Here is a 26,151-nt window from a genome sequence, read left to right as displayed (position 1 = left end):
ATAGGACCATAGTCCCCAATCTTATGGAAACTTTGTTTTTCTCAACACAATTTAAGACTGGAAAACATCTTGTCAAGGAAAGGATACCATATAGTAGATACTATAAGACCATAATCCCCAGTATTCTGGAAACTTTTTTTTTTTTTAACACAATTTAAGGCTGGAAAACAATTTGCCAAGAGGGGATACAATATTGTAGACAATATGGGACCATAATCCCCAATCTTCTGGAAACTTTGTTTTTCTTAACACAATTTAAAAGTGGAAAACAACTTTCCAAGAGAAGGATACCATATAGTAGACAGTATAGGACCATATTCCCCAATCTTCTGGAAACTTTGTTTTTCTTAACACAATTTAAAGGTGGAAAACAAATTTCCAAGAGAAGGATACCATATAGTAGACAGTATAGGACCATACTCCCCAATTTTCTGAAAACTTTGTTTTTCTTAACACAATTTAAAGGTGGAAAACAACTTTCCAAGCGAAGGATACCATATAGTAGATAATATAGGACCATAATCCCAAATCTTCTAAAAACTTTGTTTTTGTTAACAAAATTTAAGAGTGGAAAACAACTTGCCAAGAAAAGGATACCATATAGTAGACAGTATAGGACCATACTCCCCAATCTTCTGGAAACTTTATTTTTCTTAACACAATTTAAAGGTGGAAAACAACTTTCCACGAGAAGGATACCATATAGTAGACAATATAGGACCATAATCCCCAATCTTCTGGAAACTTTGTTTTTCTTAACACAATTTAAAGGTGGAAAACAACTTTCCAAGAGAAGGATACCATATAGTAGACAGTATAGGACCATACTCCCCAATCTTCTGGAAACTTTGTTTTTCTTACCACAATTTTGGATTTGAAAACAACTTGATAAGAGAAGATACAATATAGTAGAGACAATAAGACCATAATCCCCAATCTTCTGGAAACTTTGTTTTTCTTAATACATTTTAAGAATGGAAAACTATTTGCTAAGCGAAGATTCCATATAGTATACAGGATAGGACCATACCCCCCCATCTTGTGGATACTTTGTTTTTCTCAACACAATTTAGAACTGGAAAACAACTTGCCAAAGAAAGGATACCATATAATAGATACTATAGGACCATAATCCCCAATCTTCTGGAAACTTTGTTTTTCTTAACACAATTTAAGAATGGAAAACTATTTGCCAAGAGAAGATACAATATAGTAGACAGTATAGGACCATACTCCCAAATCTTCTGAAAACTTTGTTTTTCTTAACACAATTTAAGGGTGGAAAACAACTTTTGAAGAGAAGGATACCATATAGTAGATAATATTAGACCATAATCCTTAATCTTCTGAAAACTTTGTTTTTGTTAACCAAATTTAAGAGTGGAAAACAACTTGCCGAGAGAAGGATACCATATAGTAGATACTATAGGACCAAAGTCCCTAATCTTATGGAAACTTTGTTTTTTCTTAACACAATTAAAGATTGGGAAACAACTTGCCAAGAGAAGATACCATATAGTAGATACTATAGAACCATAATCCCCAATCTTCTGGAAATTTTGTTTTTCTTAACACAAATTAGGAGTGGAAAACAAATTACCAAGAGAAGTATGCCATATAGTAGATACTATAGGACCATAATACCCAATCTTCTGGAAACTTTGTTTTGCTTAACACAATTTAAGAGTGGAAAATAATTTGCCAAGAGAAGATACCATATTGTAAATACTATGAGACCATAATCCCCAATCTTCCGGAAATTTTGTTTTTCTTAACACAATTTAGGAGTGGAAAACAAATTGCCCATAGAAGATACCATATAGTAGATACTATAGGATCATAATCCCCAATCTTCTGGAAACTTGGTTTTTATTAACACAATTTAGGAGTGGAATACAACTTGCCAAGAAAAAGATACCATACAATAGATATTATAGGACTATAATCCCCAATCTTCTGGAAACTTTGTTTTTCTTAATACAATTTACTACTGGGAAAAACTTGCCAAGCAAAGATACCATATAATGGATACTATAGGACCATAATTCCCACTCTTCTGGAAACTTTCTTTTTCTTAACACAATTTAGGAGTGGAAAACAACTTGCCAAGAGAAGACACCATATAGTTCATTCTATAGGACCATAATCCCCAATCTTCTGGAAACTTTGTTTTTCTTAACATGATTTAGGAGTGGAAAACAACTTTCCAAGGAAAGGGTAGCTTACAGTAGATACTGTAGGACCATAATCCCCAATCTTCTGGAATCTTTATTTTTCTTAACACAATTTAAAGGTGGAAAACAACTTTCCACGAGAAGGATACCATATAGTAGACAATATAGGACCATAATCCCCAATCTTCTGGAAACTTTGTTTTTCTTAACACAATTTAAAGGTGGAAAACAACTTTCCAAGAGAAGGATACCATATAGTAGACAGTATAGGACCATACTCCCCAATCTTCTGAAAACTTTGTTTTTCTTAACACAATTTAAAGGTGGAAAACAACTTGCCAAGAGAAGATACCATATAATAGATACTATAGGACCATAATCCCCAATCTTCTGGAAACTTAATTTTTCTTAACACAATTTAAGAGTGGAAAACAATTTGCCAAGAGAAGATAACATGTAATAAATACTACAGGACCAAAATCTCCAATCTTCCGGAAATTTTGGTTTTCTTAACACAATTTAAGAGTGGGAAATAACTTGCCAAGAGACGGATACCATATAGTAGATACTATAGGACCATAATCCACAATCTTCTCGAAATTTTGTTTTTCTTAACACAGTTTAAGATTGGAAAACTATTTGCCAAGAGAAGATACCATATAGTAGACAGTATAGGACTATGCTCTGCAATCATCTGAAAACTTTGTTTTTCTTAACACAATTTAAGAGTCTAAAATTATTTGCCAAGAGAAGATACCATATAGTAGACAGTATAGGATCACAGTCCCCAATCTTATGAAAACTAAGTTTTTCTCAACACAATTTAAGACTGAAAAACATCTTGTCAAGGAAAGGATATCATATAGTAGATACTATAGGACCATAATCCCCAGTATTCTGGAAACTTTGTTTTTCTTAACATAATTTAAGAGTGGAAAATAACTTGTCAATAGAAGATACCATATAGTAGATACTATAGGACCTTAATACCCAATTTTCTGGAGACTTTGTTTTTCTTAACATAATTTAAGAGGGCAAAACTACTTGCCAATGGAAGATACAATACAGTAGAGACCATAGGACCATAATCCCCAAACTTCTGGAAACTTTGCTTTTCTTAACACAATTTAGGAGTGGAAAACAACTTGCCAAGAAAAAGATACCATACAATAGATATTATAGGACTATAATCCCCAATCTTCTGGAAACTTTGTTTTTCTTAATACAATTTACTACTGGGAAAAACTTGCCAAGCAAAGATACCATATAATGGATACTATAGGACCATAATCCCCAATCTTCTGGAAACTTTGTTTTTCTTAACACAATTTAGGAGTGGAAAACAACTTGCCAAGAGGAGACACCATATAGTTCATTCTATAGGACCATAATCCCCAAACTTCTGGAAACTTTGCTTTTCTTAACGCAATTTAGGAGTGGAAAACAACTTTCCAAGGAAAGGGTAGCTTACAGTAGATACTGTAGGACCATAATCCCCAATCTTCTGGAATCTTTATTTTTCTTAACACAATTTACAAGTGGAAAACAATTTACCAAGAGAAAATATCATATAGTAGAAACTATAGGACCATAATCCCCATTCTTCTGGAAACTTTGTTTTTCTTAACACAATTTAAGATTGGAAAACTATTTGCCAAGAGAAGATACCATATAGTAGGTACTATAGGATCATAATCCCAAATCTTCTGAAAACTTTGTTTTTGTTAACAAAATTTAAGAGTGGAAAACAACTTGCCAAGAGAAGGATACCATATAGTAGATACTATAGGACCATAGTCCCTAATCTTATGGAAACTTTGTTTTTTCTTAACACAATTGAAGACTGGGAAACAACTTGCCAAGAGAAGATACCATATAGTAGATATTATAGGAACATAATCCCCAATCTTCTGGAAATTTTGTTTTTCTTAACACAATTTAGGAGTGGAAAACAACTTACCAAGGGAAAGATACCATATCGTAGATACTATAGGACCATAATCCTCAATCTTCTACAAACTATGTTTTTCTTAACATAATTTAAGAGAGCAAAACAACTTGCCAATGGAAGATACAATAGGAACTATTTTGTTTTTCTCAACACAATTTAAGGGTGCAAAACAACTTGCCAAGAGAAGGATACCGTATTGTAGATACTATTGGACCATAGTCCCTAATCTTCTGGAAACTTTGTTTTCCACAGTTTAAGAGTGGAAAACAACTTGCTAAGAGAAGCATGCCCTATGGTAGATACTATAGAACCATTATCCCCAATGTTCTGGAATCTTTGTTTTTCTTAACACAATTTAGGAGTGGAAAACAATTTGCCAAGAGGAGATACAATATAGTAAAGACTATAGGACCATAATCCCCAATCTTCTGGAAACTTTGTTTTTCTTAACACAGTTTAAGAGTGGAAAACAACTTGCCAAGAGGAGGATACCATATAGTAGATAGTATAAGATCATAGTCTATATTCTTCTGGAAAATTTGTTTTTCTTAACACAATTTAAGACTGGGAAAAACTTGCCATGAAAAGATATTATATAATACATACTATAGAACCATAATCCCCAATCTTCTGGAAACTTTGTTGTACTTAATACAATTTAAGACTTGGAAACAACTTGCCAAGAGAAGACACCATATAGTTCATTCTATAGGACCATAATCCCCAATCTTTTAGCAACTTTGTTTTTCTTAACACAATTTAGGAGTGAAAAACAACTTGCCAAGAAAAGGATAACATACGGTAGATACTATAGGACCACAATCCCCTATCTTCTGGAAAATTTGTTTCTCTTAACACAATTTAGCAGTGGAAAGCAACTTGGTAAGAGAAGGATGCCATATATTAGATACTATAGGACCATACTCCCCAATCTTATGGAAACTTTGTTTTCTCGACACAATTTAAGACTGGAAAACATCTTACCAAGGAAAGGATACCATATAGTTGATAATATAGGACCATAATCCCCAATATTCTGGAAACTTTGTTTTTCTTAACACAGTTTAAGAGTGGAAAACAAGTTTGCAAGAGGAGGATACCATATAGGAGATACTATAGGACCATCCTCCCCAATATTCTCGAAACTTTGTTTTTCTTAACACAATTTAAGATTGGAAAACAATTTGCCAAGAGAAGGTACAATATAGTAGAGATTATAGGACCATAATCCCCAACATTATGGAATCTTTGTTTTTCTTAACACAGTTTAAGAGTGGAAAACAACTTGCCAAGAGGAAGATACAATATAGTAGATAGTATAATACCATAGTCTGTATTCTTCTGGAAATTTTGTTTTTCTTAACACAATTTAAAACTTGGAAAAACTGGCCATGAAAAGATACTATATAGTACATACTATAGAACCATAATCCCCAATGTTCTGGAAACTTTGTTGTACTTAACAAATTTAAGACTGGGAAACAACTTGCCAAGAGAAGACACTCTATAGTTCATATGATAGGACCATAATCCCCAATCTTCTAGCAACTTTGTTTTTCTTAACACAATTTAGGAGTGGAAAACAACTTGCCAAGAAAAGGATACCATTCAGTAGATATTATAGGACCATAATCTCCAATCTTCTCGAAACTTTGTTTTTCTTAACACAGTTTAAGGGTGGAAAAGTATTTGCCAATAGAAGATACCATATAGCAGACAGTATAGGACCATACTCCCCAGTCTTATGGAAATTTTGTTTTTCTCAACAGAATTTAAGAGTGCAAAACAACTTGCCAAGAGAAGGATACCACATTGTAGATACTATTGGACCATAGTCCCTAATCTTCTGGAAACTTTGTTTTCCACATTTTAAGAGTGGAAAACAACTTGCTAAGAGAAGCATGCCCTATGGTAGATGCTATAGGACCATTAACCCCAATGTTCTGGAATCTTTGTTTTTCTTAACACAATTTTGGAGTTGAAAACAACTTGCCAAGAGAAGATACAATATAGTAGAGACTATAGGACCATAATCCCCAATCTTCTGGAAACCTTGTTTTTCTTAATACATTTTAAGAATGGAAAACTATTTGCTAAGCGAAGATTCCATATAGTATACAGGATAGGACCATACCCCCCCCATCTTGTGGATACTTTGTTTTTCTCAACACAATTTAGAACTGGAAAACAACTTGCCAAAGAAAGGATACCATATAATAGATACTATAGGACCATAATCCCCAATCTTCTGGAAACTTTGTTTTTCTTAACACCATTTAAGAATGGAAAACTATTTGCCAAGAGAAGATACAATATAGTAGACAGTATAGGACCATACTCCCAAATCTTCTGAAAACTTTGTTTTTCTTAACACAATTTAAGGGTGGAAAACAACTTTTAAAGAGGATACCATATAGTAGATAATATTAGACCATAATCCTTAATCTTCTGAAAACTTTGCTTTTGTTAACCAAATTTAAGAGTGGAAAACAACTTGCCAAGAGAAGGATACCATATAGTAGATACTATAGGACCAAAGTCCCTAATCTTATGGAAACTTTGTTTCTTCTTAACACAATTAAAGATTGGGAAACAACTTGCCAAGAGAAGATACCATGTAGCAGATACTATAGAACCATAATCCCCAATCTTCTGGAAATTTTGTTTTTCTTAACACAAATTAGGAGTGGAAAACAAATTACCAAGAGAAGTATACCATATAGTAGATACCATAGGACCATAATACCCAATCTTCTGGAAACTTTGTTTTGCTTAACACAATTTAAGAGTGGAAAATAATTTGCCAAGAGAAGATACCATATTGTAAATACTATAAGACCATAATCCCCAATCTTCCGGAAATTTTGTTTTTCTTAACACAATTTAAGAGTGGAAAACAAATTGCCCATAGAAGATACCATATAGTAGATACTATAGGATCATAATCCCCAATCTTCTGGAAACTTGGTTTTTATTAACACAATTTAGGAGTGGAATACAACTTGCCAAGAAAAAGATACCATACAATAGATATTATAGGACTATAATCCCCAATCTTCTGGAAACTTTGTTTTTCTTAATACAATTTACTACTGGGAAAAACTTGCCAAGCAAAGATACCATATAATGGATACTATAGGACCATAATTCCCACTCTTCTGGAAACTTTCTTTTTCTTAACACAATTTAGGAGTGGAAAACACCTTCCCAAGAAAAGGATACCATAAAGCAGGTTCTATAGGACGATAATCCCCAATCTTCTGGAACCTTTGTTTTTCTTAACATGATTTAGGAGTGGAAAACAACTTTCCAAGGAAAGGGTAGCTTACAGTAGATACTGTAGGACCATAATCCCCAATCTTCTGGAATCTTTATTTTTCTTAACACAATTTACAAGTGGAAAACAATTTACCAAGAGAAAATACCATATAGTAGAAACTATAGGACCATAATCCCCATTCTTCTGGAAACTTTGTTTTTCTTAACACAATTTAAGATTGGAAAACTATTTGCCAAGAGAAGATACCATATAGTAGGTACTATAGGATCATAATCCCAAATCTTCTGAAAACTTTGTTTTTGTTAACAAAATTTAAGAGTGGAAAACAACTTGCCAAGAGAAGGATACCATATAGTAGATACTATAGGACCATAGTCCCTAATCTTATGGAACCTTTGTTTTTTCTTAACACAATTTAAGACTGGGAAACAACTTGCCAAGAGAAGATACCATATAGTAGCTATTATAGGAACATAATCCCCAATCTTCTGGAAATTTTGTTTTTCTTAACACAATTTAGGAGTGGAAAACAACTTACCAAGGGAAAGATACCATATCGTAGATACTATAGGACCATAATCCTCAATCTTCTACAAACTATGTTTTTCTTAACATAATTTAAGAGAGCAAAACAACTTGCCAATGGAAGATACAATAGGAACTATTTTGTTTTTCTCAACACAATTTAAGGGTGCAAAACAACTTGCCAAGAGAAGGATACCATATTGTAGATACTATTGGACCATAGTCCCTAATCTTCTGGAAACTTTGTTTTCCACAGTTTAAGAGTGGAAAACAACTTGCTAAGAGAAGCATGCCCTATGGTAGATACTATAGGACCATTATCCCCAATGTTCTGGAATCTTTGTTTTTCTTAACACAATTTTGGAGTTGAAAACAACTTGCCAAGAGAAGATACAATATAGTAAAGACTATAGGACCATAATCCCCAATCTTCTGGAAACTTTGTTTTTCTTAACACAGTTTAAGAGTGGAAAACAACTTGCCAAGAGGAGGATACCATATAGTAGATAGTATAAGATCATAGTCTGTATTCTTCTGGAAAATTTGTTTTTCTTAACACAATTTAAGACTGGGAAAAACTTGCCATGAAAAGATATTATATAATACATACTATAGAACCATAATCCCCAATCTTCTGGAAACTTTGTTGTACTTAATACAATTTAAGACTTGGAAACAACTTGCCAAGAGAAGACACCATATAGTTCATTCTATAGGACCATAATCCCCAATCTTTTAGCAACTTTGTTTTTCTTAACACAATTTAGGAGTGAAAAACAACTTGCCAAGAAAAGGATAACATACGGTAGATATTATAGGACCATAATCTCCAATCTTCTCGAAATTTATTTCTCTTAACACAATTTAAGGGTGGAAAACTATTTGCCAATAGAAGATACCATATAGCAGACAGTATAGGACCATACTCCCCAGTCTTATGGAAATTTTGTTTTTCTCAACACAATTTAAGAGTGCAAAACAACTTGCCAAGAGAAGGATACCACATTGTAGATACTATTGGACCATAGTCCCTAATCTTCTGGAAACTTTGTTTTTCTTAACACAGTTTAAGAGTTGAAAACAACTTGCTAAGAAAAGCATGCCCTATGGTAGATACTGTAGGACCATTATCCCCAATGTTCTGGAATCTTTGTTTTTCTTAACACAATTTTGGAGTTGAACACAACTTGCCAAGAGAAGATACAATATAATAGAGACTATAGGACCATAATCCCCAATCTTATGGAAACTTTGTTTTTCTTAATACATTTTAAGAGTGGAAAATTATTTGCTAAGCGAAGATTCCATATAGTACACAGTATAGGACCATACTCCCCAATCTTATGGATACTTTGTTTTTCTCAACACAATTTAAGAATGGAAAACAACTTGCCAAGGAAAGGATACCATATAATAGATACTATAGGACCATAAGCCCCAATATTCTGCAAACTTTGTTTTTCTTAAAACAATTTAGGAGTGTAAAACAACTTGCCAAGATTAGGATACCATATAGTAGATACTATAGGACCATAGTCTGTAATCTTGTGCAAACTTTGTTTTTCTTAACACAATTTAAGACTGTGAAAAACTTGCCAAGAATAGATACCATATAGTAGATAATAGAGAAGTATAATCCCCAATCTTCTGGAAACTTTGTTTTTCTTAACACAATTTAAGACTGGGAAACAATTTGCCAAGAAAAGGATACCATATAGTAGATATTATAGGACCATAATCCCCAATCTTCTGGAAACTTTGTTTTTCTTTTTTTTTTTTTTCTTTTAACACAATTTAAGGGTGCAAAACAACTTGCCAATGGAAGATACAATATAGTAGAGATTATAATTCTCAACACAATTTAAGACTGGGAAACAACTTGCCAAATTTAATACTGGGGAAAACTTGCCAAGAAAAGGATAACATACAGTAGATATTATAGGACCATAATCCTCAATCTTCTACAAACTATGTTTTTCTTAACACAATTTAAGAATGGAAAACAACTTTTCAAGGAAAGGATACCATATAGTAGATAATAGAGAAGTATAATCCCCAATCTTCTGGAAAATTTGTTTTTCTTAAAACAATTTAGGAGTGTAAAACAACTTGCCAAGATTAGGATACCATATAATACATACTATAGGACCATAATCCCCAATCTTCTGGAAACTTTGTTTTTCTTAACACAATTTAAGAGTGGAAAACTATTTGCCAAGGGAAGATACCATATCTTCCCTTGTATATAGTATAGTAAATACTATAAGTCCATAATCCCCAATCTTCCGGAAATTTTGTTTTTCTTAACACAAGTTAGGAGTGGAAAACAACATGCCAAGAAAAAGATACCATACAGTAGATATTATAGGACCATAATCCCCAATCTTCTCAAAACGTTGTTTTTCTGAATACAATTTAAGAGTCTAAAACTATTTGCCAAGAGAAGATACCATATAGTAGACAGTATAGGACCATAGTTCCCAATCTTATGGAACCTTTGTTTTTCTTAACATAATTTAGGAGTGGAAAACAACTTTCCAAGGAAAGGGTACCATACAGTAGATACTATAGGACCATACTCCCCAATCTTATGGAAATTTTGTTTTTCTCAACACAATTTAAGACTGGAAAACATCTCGCCAAGAGGAGGATACCATATAGTAGATACTATAGGACCTTCATCCCCAATGTTCTCGAAACTTAGACTGGAAAACATCTTGCCAAGGCAAGGTAAATATTATAAGACCATAATCCCCAATATTCTGGAAACTTTGTTTTTCTTAACATAATTTAAGAGTGGAAAATAACTTGCCAATAGAAGATATCATATAGTAGATACTATAGGACGATAATCCCCAATCTTCTGGAAACTTTATTTTTCTTAACACAATTTAGGAGTGGAAAACAACTTTTCAAGGAAAGGATAACACAGTAGATAGTGTAGGACGATAATCCCCAATATTCTGGAAACTTTGTTTTTCTTAACACAATTTAGGAGTGGAAAACAACTTGCCAAGAGGAGATATAATATTGTAGACACTATAGGACCACAATCCCCAATCTTCTGGAAAATTTGTTTTTCTTAACATAATTTAGCAGTGGAAAACAACTTGGTAAGAGAAGGATGCCATATAGTAGCTACTATAGGACCATACTCCCTAATCTTATGGAAACTTTGTTTTCTCAACACAATTTAAGACTGCAAAATATCTTGCCAAGGAAAGGATACCATATAGTAGATAATATAGGACCATAACCCCAAATATTCTGGAAACTTTGTTTTTCTTAACACAGTTTAAGAGTGGAAAACATCTTGCCAAGAGGAGGATACCATATAGTAGATACTATAGGACCATCATCCCCAATGTTCTCAAAACTTTGTTTTTCTTAACACAATTTAAGATTGGAAAACAATTTGCCAAGAGAAGGTACAATATAGTAGAGATTATAATTCTCAACACAATTTAAGAGTGCAAAACAACTTGCCAAATTTAATACTGGGGAAAACTTGCCAAGGAAAGATACCATATAGTGGATACTATAGCACCATAATCCCCAATCTTCTGGAAACTTTATTTTTCTTAACACAATTTAGGAGTGGAAAACTCCTTGCCAATAAAAAGATACCATACAGCAGGTTCTATAGGACCATAATCCCCAATCTTCTGGAACCTTTGTTTTTCTTAACATAATTTAGGAGTGGAAAACAACTTTCCAAGGAAAGGGTACCATACAGTAGATACTATAGGACCATACTCCCCAATCTTATGGAAACTTTGTTTTTCTCAACACAATTTAAGACTGGAAAACATCTCGCCAAGAAGAGGATACCATATAGTAGATACTATAGGACCTTCATCCCCAATGTTCTCGAAACTTAGTTTTTCTTAACACAATTTAAGATTGGAAAACAATTTGCCAAGAGAAGGTACAATATAGTAGAGATTATAGGACCATAATCCCCAATCTTCTAGCAACTTTGTTTTTCTTAACACAATTTAGGAGTGGAAAACAACTTGCCAAGAAAAGTTTATCATACAGTAGATAATATAGGACCATAATCCCCAATCTTCTAAAAAATTTGTTTTTCTTAACACAATTTAGGAGTGGAAAACAACTTTCCAAGAAAAGTTTATCATACAGTAGATAATATAGGACCATAATCCCCAATCTTCTAAAAATTTTGTTTTTCTTAACACAATTTAAGACTGGGAAAAACTTGCCAAGAAAAGATACCTTATAGTACATACTATAGAACCATAATCCCCAATCTTCTGGAAACTTTGTTGTACTTAACACAATTTAAGACTGGGAAACAACTTGCCAAGAGAAGACACCATATATTTCATATTATAGGACCATAATCCCCAATCTTCTAGCAACTTTGTTTTTCTTAACACAATTTAAGAGTGGAAAACTATTTGCCGAGGGAAGATGCCATATAGTAGAAAGTATAGGACCATAGTCCCCAATCTTATGGAAGCTTTGTTTTTCTCAACACAATTTAAGACTGGAAAACATCTTGGCAAGGAAAGGATACCATACAGTAGATACTATAGAACCATAATCACCAATATTCTGGAAACTTTTTCTTAACATAATTTAAGAGTGGAAAATAACTTGCCAATAGAAGATACCATATAGTAGATATTATAGGACCATAATCCCCAATCTTCTGGAAACTTTGTTTTTCTATTTATTTCTTTATTCTATTTAAGCCTGGAAAACAACTTGCTAAAACAAGGTATATATTTGCATCAGCTCAAAACTAGAGAGTTCATGAGTTTCCCAACAATGTGTTTACTTTTACTAGTCAGTCAGGGAACACAATTAATTCAAAAAATGATAATGAAATAGCATAATAAGGAATTGAAACCACATCAATCTGGAGTATACGCTCCTAGAAATATAATTATCATCAATGAGAAAAGTCATCACTCATCAAACTGACTCACTGAGAGTACTCACATACGAAATAGTCCTGGCATAGACAATTCAGATCTCCCACTCCAAAAAGCCATCAGTGTCTTCCACACCCATATGAGTACATTGCTTTTTCTGAGATTATTCCCTAGTGAGCACCAATTTCTACTGGGCCTGCACTTGAGTGTCCTGTCATCCTCTTGAGATCTGTCTTTTCAGCTTCCTTAATTGTTTGGTAACATTCCTATTGCTTCCAGTCCATCTTGATATCGTGGGCTTCTCTTTGGGCAATTTATAGTCCTGGAACTTCAAGGAATCAAAGAGTTTATTCTAATATCTTCATTTACAAAAGATTCATAGAAAGTATGTTGAGCTGAAGTTGAATCTTATGTCCTTTAGTGTTAAATCTATTCATTTTTCTATTGCACCATATTGCCATTGCTCTCTGCTGGGTACATCACTCCCTAATTTTGTGGGTACTCCTTGGCCTTGCTCTTTCTTACCAGTTTTGGGGTTTTCTTTCTTTAAGCCTATATCTTGACCCTCTCAGCTCCAATCTGCTAGGGTGTAGCAACTAGAAATCCTCTTTCTGATAAGGATAGGATGGTGACTCTAGTTATATTCAGAGGACATAACCATCGCACTCAGCTTACAAAGGCCAAATATAATGCTCTGTAGTCAAGTCATTTATTTTAATCTCTGTGTCTAAGGTTAAAATCATAATACTAGATCCCAGATTGCTCTTTGATTTAGAATTAGAAATTCCTAAACTCCTTTGTAGTTAGTAATACAAATGAATTGAACCAGAAAAAAAGGAAGAACACAAAGCCATTGTTTTCTATTCACCTGGCCCCATTTGCTGACTTTATAAACAGATGACTATAGATATAATATATAGTATGTATATATATATGTAAACATATATATGTTTGTATATATGTGAACACACACATATGTATCACATATCAACAGACAATAAAGATTTACTATGTGCCAGGTTCTCTGCCAAAGTATTGAGAATGTAAATACAAACAGAAAGAAGGAATGGTCTCTGTCCTCAAGGAGCTTACAGTCTAATGGAGGAAGGCAACACATAAAGAGAAGCTGAAAATCAGGAGGTGGAATATAGGAAGAGAGAGAGAGAGAGAGAGAGAGAGAGAGAGAGAGAGAGAGAGAGAGAGAGAGAGAGAATTAGAGAGACAAAGAAAGGGAGAGAGACACACAGAGAGAGACACAGACAGACAGACAGACATACACACACACACACAGATGAAGAAAGTCCAGAGATTCAGAAGTACAGCTTGAAGAGTAATGAAGACATGGATGACTCTCCCCTTCTTAAAGTGGAGATCATGGAGAAACAAGTCAGTTGGAAGGAGAAGCTACTTCCAAAGTGAGAAATAGTCCTGGTAGCCTGAGCTTCCAGACTGAAGAGGTTTCTATGGCTTGGTAGAGAAAGTCTTTAGAGAGAAAAATCCTTTGTATCCTGGAAAGGAATTGGGTATGTATAATTATTATCCATCTTCTTTTGTAAGTTCCATGCTGTGGATCTCCCCAGGGTTCAGGAGGCTTTGCTGTACAGGTTTTTTAACTGGGGAGCCAAGGTAACCCTCAACTTATCCAGCTGTTGTTGCTTCCTTTTAATAATAGAAGCACCCACCTCCTTGTCTGATCACATATGTCCCAGAAGAGAGCATTTACTTCTTATATGTCAGTTGTTGCCCATTGTTCTGTGGATCATCCACAATTTTTGATTCTTCAGCAATTGTGTTGTCTGATAATTCATAATCATAATAAATGTATAATTTGTAGATCATATATATAATAAATGTATAAATTGTATAATTTTGATTCATATCTGCAAAGCATTTTATGTACCTTCTCTAACCTTCATAACAACCCTCTGAGATAGGTTCTATAGATATTATTATCCTTTCCACACATATGGAAACTGAGGCTCAGAAAGCTTGAGTGTGTTCTAATAGCTAAGTATTAGAGGTGAGAATCGAACCCAGGTCTCTCCTGATGACAGACTCTTTGAATTTACAGACAAAAATGTGAGGCAGCCCAAAGACAAATACGAATTACTGGGGAATTCTATCTAAGACTACCATTTATTTCCTTTCTTTGGGCCCAACCATCCTACTAGCTCATTCTGTATGTAGATGTGTTGTCTCCCCCACTAGAATGTAAGCTCTCTGAGGACAGGAAACAGTTTCATTTTTGACTTTGTATCCAGCACGTGCTTTGCTGTCTGGTACATAATCAGTACTTGATAGATTCTTGCTGATTTATTCAAAATCCATCCAACCCTTTTATAATCTTAGCTAGTTCTTTTGTCCTCATGGTGTGAGTGGCTTGGTTACATGAGATCTAGATAAACGTCTCTGGGATATGTTCTTGGAAAGATTTTACGTGATTCATAGGTTAAGCAACTTGGCCAAGTGAGTGCTTGAGGAGTTCTGCTGAGACTTTAAAGCATGTATGGGACAGAAATTCATGTGATAAGGCCGTCCTCACCGGCTTCTGTCATCCCTTCCAGGTCCTTCCCTAATGTTTATTGGGGCCCCTGGTTGCCTTCTCATTAAGTTCAGTATGCTTTGGTTAAGTAACCATTATGTATGGACCCGACCTGGTCTTGGTCAGCAGCTTGGGCTTCTAGAACTAGGCTGGCTACAACTCCTGAAAGGTTTGAGCTATCTCTTCTCTAATGCTACAAGCCTGACCCCTGTTTTAGAGTGGTTTTCTCCCCCACCCATGGTTATCACTAGTGATTAGAACCCCAGTCCCATCCAACCAATTAACACCAATTAATTCTTACAAAAGGGAAATTGATGATAAAGATATAGCAAGTATAAACATTTCTCCTCCACATCTGGGGCACATGGTCCTAAATTACACCCAAGTCCTTAGGGAAATTGGGCTCAAACTTGAAGCATTTGCTGCCAGTGGCCTTCATGACACACAGCTGCTGAATGAGATGGGTCTGAGCTACTTTTGGTCTATGTCAAATAGGCTTCTGGATACTTCTCTCTTGACTGACAGGCATCTAGATCATCCTAAAGGAGACTCCAGTCCCTGAACCTCTGGCGGATGACCATGTGACCTTTCAAATCTTTATTAATGGTAACCAACTGGAAGGTCTGACCAATTGGAGATGGTCCCAGTGCAGAGACATTCCACCTTGGATCACCAGCACATATCAGAGAGGACCAGCCTCACTTTTGGCAGGTTAATGCCTTTCACACACACTCTGGTTTTCACTGCAGAACTGATCAACAGTATATTAATCATGTTAATAGTATTAATTAATTAATTGATAATATGTCATTTCATCATGTGCTTAGCAGATTAGAATCAGTTACAGAATGCCTGTAAATGCTCCAAATGAGCATACATATCATCCTACCTTTCCCCAAACAGGCTCAGCAGCCCCTTGCATGCAGAGATATCATATGAGCACACTACCCATAATCCCTAGCATCACCCTACCCACCCCCTGCTCTAAAGGGGTAAGATGCTTCTAGATACAGGAGAAACAGAAACAAAAATAGGTTCTACCATTTAGGGACTGGAGTATATATATATATATATATATATATATATATATATATATATATATATATACTATATACAGAAATATAAGGGGACTTGACGAAGGAGAGAGTGCTGGGATGAAATCAAGGATGACTCCACAGTAGGAACAGAGCCTTGAAAGAAGCTGATCAACAATCCTACAAAATGAAGAGGAAGGCATTTCAGACAGGAATACAAAGAAAGGAGATGGTAGATGGAGTTACATGGAGTGTAGAAGCGGGAATAGTGTGGAATCATTAGGAAATGTTCAGTTGGCATCATGTTGTGGTACACCTTAAATACCAGAATTTTCCTTAATCTTTTTTTTTCCTATGGGCATTTTATTCTATGGGCAACTGGGAGCCACTAAAAAAGTTAGAGCATGGAAAAACATGATCAAGCATGTGCATTAAGAAGGTTATTTTTATTAAAAAGATTATTTCTCTGTAAAGAATGGATGGAGGAGGGCAAAGACTGGAGGTAACAAGACAATTGAAAAGGATATGAAGTCATCCAGAAGAGAAGGCATAGCCCCAACTAGAATCCATCATGTTTTGTGACTGATTGGTTGTGGGGAGTGGGGAAGGGAGAAGGAGAAGTCAGAGATGATGCAGAGGGGTGAGGAGGAAGATCTGCTCTCCAAAGGACACCTGAACTTAAGCCTTTCTTTAATTGAAGCCTGGTGTCCCCATTAGGAGAAGCAATTAACAGAGAGCAAGTCAAATGAGCCCTTTGGATCCTGGCAAAGCTCCTGGTCTTTGTGAGTGGCTGAGGACGGAAATCCGAAGCCTTTGGGACTGGGCCAGCCTTGCCTTTCCCATGAACTTGACCTCATTGGACAATTGTTTAACTTCTTTAAGAAATGGAGACATCTGCCTTACCTCCCCAAGCAGATCAACTGGGATAATGAACAGCAAAGTGCCTTGGAAAGTGTAAACACTACCTAGTTATCTTAGCTTTTTCCCTCCTTCTCTCTCTTCTTCTCTCTCCTCTTTCTCCCTCTGCTTCTCCTTCTGTCCCTCCTTTTCCCTCTCCCTCTTCCTCCCTTCTCTGTCTGCCTCTCTTTCTGCCTCTTCCTCTTGCCCTCTTAACCTAAGTTTTCCCAAGTGCTCAACAGCACTGGGTTGCTATTGATTTGCCCTATTGACTGAATCCTTCCACTCTGACCTGAGTCAGAGTATTTCCACTTTGTAGATAAGGAAGTTAAGGAAGCCAAGTCTCACAGTTTAAGTAAATAGCTCCAGGTTACAAAACTAGTAATATTTGTATTGCCAACTTCTCAAAGTTGTTTTGAGAAAAGTGTTTTGAAAAAGGAAACAATTGTAAAGAACTTTAGGAAATTGTAAACAATTGGGGATTATTATTTTTATCCATTCTCTGTACAGCTACCAATGTATTTTCCTAAAGCAGAAGTTGGACCATGTTACTCACTTACTTAATAAACTCCTTATTTGACTCACTATGACCTTAGGATTCAACTAAAAACTTTTGCTATTTATTGTCTTTCAAAGCCTCCATCAGCCTACTTCCCAGTCTTCCATTAATTGTCCCCTTTATATACTCTAAACAGACTCCCCTTCTGATTTCTCCTGTCATAGATGAAATCCCATCTCCCACCTCTGTGCTTTTGCCCATGCTGTTTCTTATGCCCAGAACACCCTCCTACATCAGCTCTGAGTTTTAGAATCCCAAGTTTTCTTCCCAGAGTAGTCCTAGCACTGCTTTCTAAGTGGTTCCTTTCTGAGCCTTCAGCTGTTGCTTATAGTCCAAACACTTCATCTATGTTCATTTTGTATATATCCACAGATGTACAAGGTGTCTCCTCTGATGGAATATAAGCTCCTTAAGGACAGTGATTATTTAGTTTTTGTATTTGTATGCCCAGCACCTGACACAGTATCTGGTATGGTTGCTGCTTAATAAAGACTGTTAATTGATGCACAGATCTCTTAGTGCTAGATTCTAGTAGAAGTTCATCAGCTCATGGGATGTGTCCTATCTTTGTCATCTCCTCTAGCATCTAGAACTGCACCTTGCCTGGTTATAGGGACACTTAATTAGTGTTTTTGGGATAAATGAAAAGTATATCCCTCCCATCCACTAGACAATGAAGAGAGGAGAGTCTCAGCTAGAAATGCTGGATGTTCAGAGAATGCTCATTCAACCATTTTTGATCCTATCCCCTCTCCCCCCAAATAAAAAGAAAAGAAAAAGAAATCCCATGGCCTTCTGCTTGGTGCCAGACTCAGGTTGAAGTGGAAGGATTTGGTCAGAGCAGGGCAAAGGTCAGCATATAGGACACCAAATCACTCCAACCAAACTCCCCATGTAGCTACAGAAATACACCAGGATTGTAATCATTGTTAATCCATTGATCCCTTGTCCTCAGAACTCTTAGACTGATCTTTGGCTCTGTTAAAGGAAATTGGACTCCATTCTAATTTCACCAGCTGCTGAATCTCCCATTATTAACTGTGTAATAGGGCTAGAATTGTTTGCATACATGTCTAACTGTTCTCAAGTTTTGTGTGTCTTGAACATTGGTCCAGATGTCACTGACCTAGAATCAACTTGTTTGGCTGTGCAGAAAAAGAATCATTCAAAGAGAAGCTGGATGACCTCTTAATGGATAGGAATGATGTGGAGAGTCTTCCTCCTTTGGATAGGGGTAGAACCGGGCACTCTCTGGGCTTCCCACTCCTACTTTTTTCTGACCTGATCCTTGCCATGATTTCCTGGTGGCCTGATGACAATCAGGGCATTAGCTTCATATTGACACAGCTGTGGTCTCTAAAAGTCTGACATAACTTTATTAGATTTAGCCCATCTACATTCAGGCTCGTGGCTAGCTGAACATGGGTTCCTCCCTCTGATCTGATTCAAGAACATTCAAAGTAACACTTTCTTAAAAATCTCTACTATCAGTTTAAAATGACTATAGTCAGAATTATGTGGGTGAAAGTAGGATGGTACTGGAAAAGCCACTTTCCTTTTGATAGACCATAAGTTTCTTGAAAGCAGGAATTATTTCATTTTTATTTGTATCCCTAAGTGTATAGTAAGCATTTACTAAAAGCTTGTTAGATGAATGAAGCAATGACTTGATTTACTGATACCTTTGTTGACCTATTCATTTTTCTCTCTGAGTCTTTCCTCAACTGTGAAATGTGTGAAACTAGATGGTAATAATAGGTAACAATAATCGTGGTTGTTGTTGTTATTGTAATAACAGTGAGAAAAACAACTGTAGCATTTTATGATCCTTATTTCTGCCTCTTGTTTTCCCTGCTTCCTTTGAATCCCAACTAAAATCCCACTTCTACAGGCCAGTCTTCACCTACCACTCTTAATTTTAGTATCTTCTCTCAATTATCTTGTATATAGCTTCTTTGTTTATATTTACTTAATACTTATCTCTTCTATTATACTGATTACTCCTTGAGGAGAAGAACTGTCTTTTACCTCTTATTGTAGTCCCTGCACTTAGCACAGTGCCTGGCATGTAGTAGGCCCTTAATAAATGTTTATTGATTTACATCATACTTTAGATTTGCAAAATGCTTTGCAAATGTGATCTCATTTGATCCTCACAACAACCCTGGGTAGGAGATATCATTAGTAGCCCCATTTTATAGGTCTGGCAGTTGTAGCAAATAGAGGTCAAAAGTCTTACCTAGACACTAATACATTGGTGGAACTGTGAATGGATCCAACCTTTTTGGACAGCAATTTGGAACTATACTCAAAAAGTTATCAAACTGTGCATACTCTTTGATCCAGCAGTGTTTCTACTGGGCTTGTATTCCAAAGAGACCTTAAAGAAGGGAAAAGGACCCACATGTGCAAAAATGTTTGTAGCAGCTCTTTTTGTGGTGGCTAGAAACTGGAAACTGAGGGGATGCCCATCAGTTGAGGAATGGCTGAATAAGTTGTGGCATATGAATGCTATGGAATATTATTGTTCTATAAGAAATGACCAACAGGATGAATACAGAAAAGCCTGGAGAGACTTACAGAAACTGATGCTGAATGAAATGAGCAGGACCAGGAGATCATCGTACAAGGCAACAACACGACTATACAATGATCAGTTCTGATGGATGTGGCTCTCTTCGACAATGAGATGATCCAGACCAGTTCCAATGGTTTGGTGATGAAGAGAGCTATCTACATCCAGAGAGAGGACTGTGGGAACTAAGTATGGTTCACAACATAGCATTCTTACTTTTTTTATTGTTGTTTGCTCACATTTTATTTTGCTTCTCTCTCTCTCTCTTTCTCTCTCTCTCTCTCTCTCTCTCTCTCTCTCTCTTACTGGTTTGATTTGATTTTTCTTGTGTGGCACAATAATTGTATAAATATGTATGCATATATTGGATTTAACCTGTATTTTTATCACATTTAACATATATTGGACTACTTGCCATCTAGGGGAGGGCTTGGGGGGAAACTGGAACACGAGATTTTGCAAGGGCTAATGTTGAAGAATTGTCCACATATATGTTTTGAAAAATAAAAAAGCTTTAATAAAAAAAATAAAGTTAAAAAAAAAGTCTTACACAAGGTCACAAGCTAGTAAACCTCTAAGGCTACTTTTGAACTTGGAACTTCCTGACTCCAAGACGAATGCTCTAGCTACTGTGTCACCCAGTGCTCTTATTCGGTGACCTCTAAGAGTCCTTCTAGCTCTAAGTATGCCATATGACCTTAGCAGACTTTATTTCCAGAAAGCTCTCATGAGAGTGAAAAATGTCCACAGGACAGAATTGGGAATAGGAGTAAGCCTAGTGAGGATAGCCATCTCGGGCTCCCTCAGCCTTTGTGACTGTATTAGGAGAGACCCTTTTCAATGCATTTCAGGATCATCTGCCCAGGTAGCAAGGTGATGATCTATCCAGTCCTGGAAACTCTTGAAACCTCTTTATTAAAGTGATAGAGTTGCAATCTTTATCAGTGAAGGGACCATAGAATACTCTTAAAGTATTGAACCAATTTTATACATGTCTACTTTTATGACCTCAGAAAGTCCTGCTTTTGGTGGAATGTGGGCATCCATTTTGAAAAGACAGGTCCTATATACTACCATTAGAGCTAGAAACCTCTCGGTGGATAGGGACAAAGTCCCATTTTCAAACCTGGCCTTGGGTGCACGGATACTTATCCAGAGGGTATACCAACCACCTTAAGTCCTTGGCAGACTGCCAGGGGCACTCACTAGAAGCTTGTGAATTGGATTGAATTTTGAGAAAGGTTGTTCATAAATGATTGTTGACACTTTTAAAGGTCAGTGTATTCTGTATTTTTGGAACCTTTTTGTGGAGCAAAAAACAATAGGAACCTTAGCAGGGTGATCAAATAAACATCTGGCTGGGGGAGGGGGAGGAAAGAGAGGGGGAGAAGAGAGAGAAAATAAGGTAGGGAGAGAGAGAAAAGAGGAGGAAGGAGGAGGAGGAAGAAGAGAAAAGAAGGGAAGGAGGAGGGAAGGCAGGAAAAGGAGGGAGGTAAAAAGAAAGAAAAGGCGAAAAGAAGGAAGAGAAAAAAGAATCAGAGAGACAGACAGAGACAGAGAGACAGAGACAGAGAGAGACACAGAGGGAGATAAAGAGAGAGAGAGTGAGACAGAGAGAGAGAGACAGACAGACAGACAGACAGACACACACACACATACATAGAGAGAGAGAGAGAAAGGTGAGATTGCAGGATTTGAGAAGTATTCAGCACAAAAGCTCTTGGGAAATTTCTAGATCAATAAGGAAATTTGCAAACCTATTAAAGTGATAGTAACTAATGTTTGTTGGATGCTATAAGGTTTGCAGAATACTTTCCTTAAAACAACCCACAAAAAGGAAAGAGGTAATACAAGTGTGATTCCCCCAAGGGTATTAATACCCTTTGGAAACTGAGGCTCAGAGAGGCCTCCTCAGGGTCACACAGCTACTCAATATTTGAGTCAGAATTTGAAGACAGAAATTCAGACTCGAGGTTCATTATTCTGTCCCCTGGGGCACACTGCCTTCTGATGACTTCTGTATTTTGATAACATAATCCTGAACTGTAACCTCAAAGACAGGACATATGAGCCTTCCTGAAAGGAAGATAAAATGGCCAGTGGATACTTAGCCTAGTCCAACAGGGTCCCCCCAAGAAATAACTAGAGGACAGAAGAGTCAAAAATTGCTATTCTGTGAGGAAGAAGGGGAGACGGGAACTCTCAGAAGCCAATCCTTAAGCTCTCCATTTCTTCCATGTCCAATCTTGGGGACTCTCACATGCTATAGTCCCTAATCTTTCTCAACTCTTCATTCTTCAGGACTGAAGGAGGCAACATCCCACCTTCTTCATTCCCAGTTTTGAGAATTGAACATCCAGAAAGGGGGGATTCTCCAGCCCCTCCCTGATTCAAAGGACAAGTAAGATTTGAGTCAAGGATCTTTCAATCATCAGATTGAATAGCATAATAATAGACAACTATCAAATTGCAGTCTTTCTAACTTCAGCTCCCAATAACCCCAACTGCTTGTCATAGATTCAGTGCTGGAAGGAAAGCTAAAGGCCACGTAGTCCAATCTCTTTATTTCATGGGTGAGGAAACAGACTCAGACGTGGAGTGACTTGCTGAGGATCACATAGGTAATTATGTAGCAGAGATGAGATTCAGCCCATTGGACTTCACTTATTCTGGCCGGTGGGACTGATGGGGAAGTCCAGCTTTTATTCCACTCCCATGACTCTGAGCTCCCTTTTCCAGAGACTCCTGATGTCTGTTATTCTGGCAGGGGTTGGGGAGGTAGGGGAGTGAGTTATCACCTCCATCCCCTTCCCCTAAACAGCCAAGCTAGCCTGCTATCAGTGGGATCCTGTGGAGGGGCCAAGCAGTAAGATACCTGAGGAAAGTTGGGGCAGGGGAGGATCGCAGTTGGGGAAAGGAGAGTAACTAAGGGGTGAGACCTCAGCATGTAACAGAGCCAGAGCATGTCAAAACAGGCAGGATCCCAAAGAAATTTTACATATTTTCTGTTTCCTGGAGGGTCTGAGGGAAGCAGTTCAAGTGTTTTTAGGTTCCTGTTCCCATTTGGAGCTGAGCCGAGCAGCTGGATGTTTTCCCTTTTCCTTGTGGGTTTACTATTATCATAGTTCAATTGTACAGGATAGTGTGATGGAAAGAGCACCGACTTTGGAGGCAGGACCGGGATCCAAATCTTAATAATGCTTGCTGATGGAACGGACGAAGCCAGACCGGTTCTCTCCGGATGTGTATTGAGGAAAACCTGCACCTGCCTCAGTGGATTCCCGGTCTGATATTGACATTTCCATGTGTTTGTTCCAGGTCTATGTGGCCTGCCAGTCCATGCTCATTGTGTTGGTGGGCGCCGTACCAGAATACCATATCGACCAGGAAGAGCTTCCCAGGAACCCCGAGGAGCTGGCCAACCACGTGCACTTTGCAGATAACTTTACATCCATAGTGACAGAGGCAAGTAGCAAAACAGCACTATGTAAGCCCTACCTTTCTTTGTCCCTTTCCTATGGAACTCTATTTTTAGAGGACTTTAAAAATGATAAGCCTGTCTGGACTGCTTAGGCCGGGATTGTATGTGCAGATATATATTGTGTTTTCCCTGTCAAAGGGCCTGTGGGTAGAAATTATCAGTAGTGGTGAAGAGGAAGGCCTGTTAGATCTGAACAGAGAGTCTGGGTTCAGATCCCAACTCTGACTTTCCCTGTGTCCCACAGTCTCTCTGAGACTCAGTTTCCTTATCTGTGAAATGAGTGTATCGCCTTTCTGGGCCTCAGTTTTTCCATCTGTAAAATATAAAATGATAAAGACAAAGGTGGAACAAAGAGAAACTTCTCTGGTAACTCTAATAACCGACCATAATTCCAAAGGACCAGTGATGAAACATCCTTCCCACTGCCCACCTCCCACCAGAAAGGTGATAGAGTCAATGAGACATACATTCGTTTGAGGGTGTGGCCAATGGGGGGATTGGTTTTGCTTGACTATCCATATTATTGCAAGGATTTCTGAGGTCTCTTCCAATTCGAAATGTTTGATCTTATAAAATACACATTAGTTCTGCTTAGTATACAAGGAATGAAGCTTCTCCCTCACCAAAGTGACATAATTTAGGTTAAATTCTTAGTAAATCATTCATATGGCTCTTTTAAATTGGTCTCTCTGAATTTTGAATTCCTTGCCACTGAGAACAGCTGGCTGCCAGGCAAGAGAGGTTATTAAGCAGATTTCACAAAGCATACTTGTCTAAGCCAGAGCATGATTCAAGGCTTCCCAACCCCCCCCCCCCCAAAAAAAAAAAAAAAATCTTTGTCCCTGTCTGTGGTCTGTCTCCCCGGCTATATTTATCCCCTGGCCTAGATGGAAGTCTCTCCAGTGAGATACTTTGTCAAAAAGCTTTTACTTCCTAATGCACATTCTGCTGTGAGCAAAGTCAGGAGCTGCTGCTAATAGAGCCCCGTGCCAGGACTGGGGCCTGAGTCAGGCCTTTCATGATGCTAATCACCCTTTGGAGATCTGGGGGAGTGGGAGCCATTTATCATGCTGTGATCATACCAGAGGGCGTCAGGGTTTCCGGGAGAGTAGAAAGGAGGAAATATGCTAAGGTAGTGTTTGCCAAGCCTGATTTCATAGATCATAGAGCATCAAATAAAAAAAATGACTTGGTGGAAATCAGAAAAGTAGTGACAGAAGAATGATCTGAACCTTAAGCCATTGTACCTGACAGAGAGGCCACAACAGAGGTCAGTTCGTCCAATCCCCTCATTTTACAGAGACTCAAAGAAATATACTGATTTTCCCAGAGTCCTATAGTCCCCTTCCCCATCTCTTTGCCTTCCCTTCCCTTCTCATCATCCCTCTTCTTTCCTTCTAGGAAGAGTTCAAGGAACAGATAAGACTTGATCCATCCACTCATGAGGTTTATGCTCTTAGAAGCGTAGGACACACAATCGATAATAAAAATACACAAGATTATATATGACTGGGGTTTAGAGAGGTACAAACAAAGTGCCGCGTGAGGTCCAAAGAGAAAGGTCAGCACTGAGTGTAAACAGGGAATTCTTTAAGTTTAAATTTGGCTTTAAAGGATGGGTAAAAATCCAGCCCATAGAAAAGGGGAGGGGAGCTTATTCTAGACAGAGTAAACAGCATGAGCAAAGGTTCGGAGGCGTGTTGGAGGTGCCAGTTTGGCTAGAGAATATCTCCTGGCACCAGGTTGTAGAGGGAGGGTTTTGAATCCCAGGCTGAGAAGTTTGAGCTCGAGTGGGCAGGAAGGAATCATTGATGATTTTTGAGCAGATCTATACATATCAAATATTACCATCTATAGAATATACAGAATATATCCTATAAATATACAGGAAGAAAGATTGGGTGTGAGAAGAAAAGGCTTTCAATTTTGTCCATCCTATGTTTGGAGGCTCACTCCCAGAGTTTGGCTCTCTGCTAATTAGTCCTACTGCAACTCATAAAACTCCACTACAGCATGAGTGATGGGTTATAACCTATTGAACTTTTAGAAGGAGAAATCAGGCCCTCAAACTTGGGAGGGACCATTGGCTCTTAGGTCAATTGTTGGAAGATACCTTAGAAGCCATTGAATCCAATTCTACCATTCTCACCAAGAAACAGGCCCAGAAAAGTGAAATCATTTGCCCAAAGTCACCCAGGTAATAAGTAGCAGAGATAGGATTTTGAGCCATAG

At 37.2% G+C, this 26,151-nt stretch overlaps 1 protein-coding gene across 1 annotated transcript in view; it reads left to right on the top strand.

The window, feature by feature from the left end:
* Positions 1-26,151, top strand: part of LOC127552119 (solute carrier family 22 member 15-like) — a 209,923-nt gene that overhangs the window by 30,599 nt on the left and 153,173 nt on the right. The window contains exon 2 of the mRNA XM_051982594.1: positions 23,757-23,903. Within this exon, the coding sequence (XP_051838554.1) occupies positions 23,757-23,903 (147 nt within the window). The remainder of the gene's footprint in view (positions 1-23,756; positions 23,904-26,151) is intronic.

The sequence above is a fragment of the Antechinus flavipes genome, chromosome 2 (genome assembly GCF_016432865.1).
Source record: "Antechinus flavipes isolate AdamAnt ecotype Samford, QLD, Australia chromosome 2, AdamAnt_v2, whole genome shotgun sequence".
Classification (NCBI taxonomy): domain Eukaryota; kingdom Metazoa; phylum Chordata; class Mammalia; order Dasyuromorphia; family Dasyuridae; genus Antechinus; species Antechinus flavipes.
The sequence above is the reverse complement of the archived record's forward strand: the minus strand, read 5'-3'. Positions and strand labels throughout refer to the sequence as shown.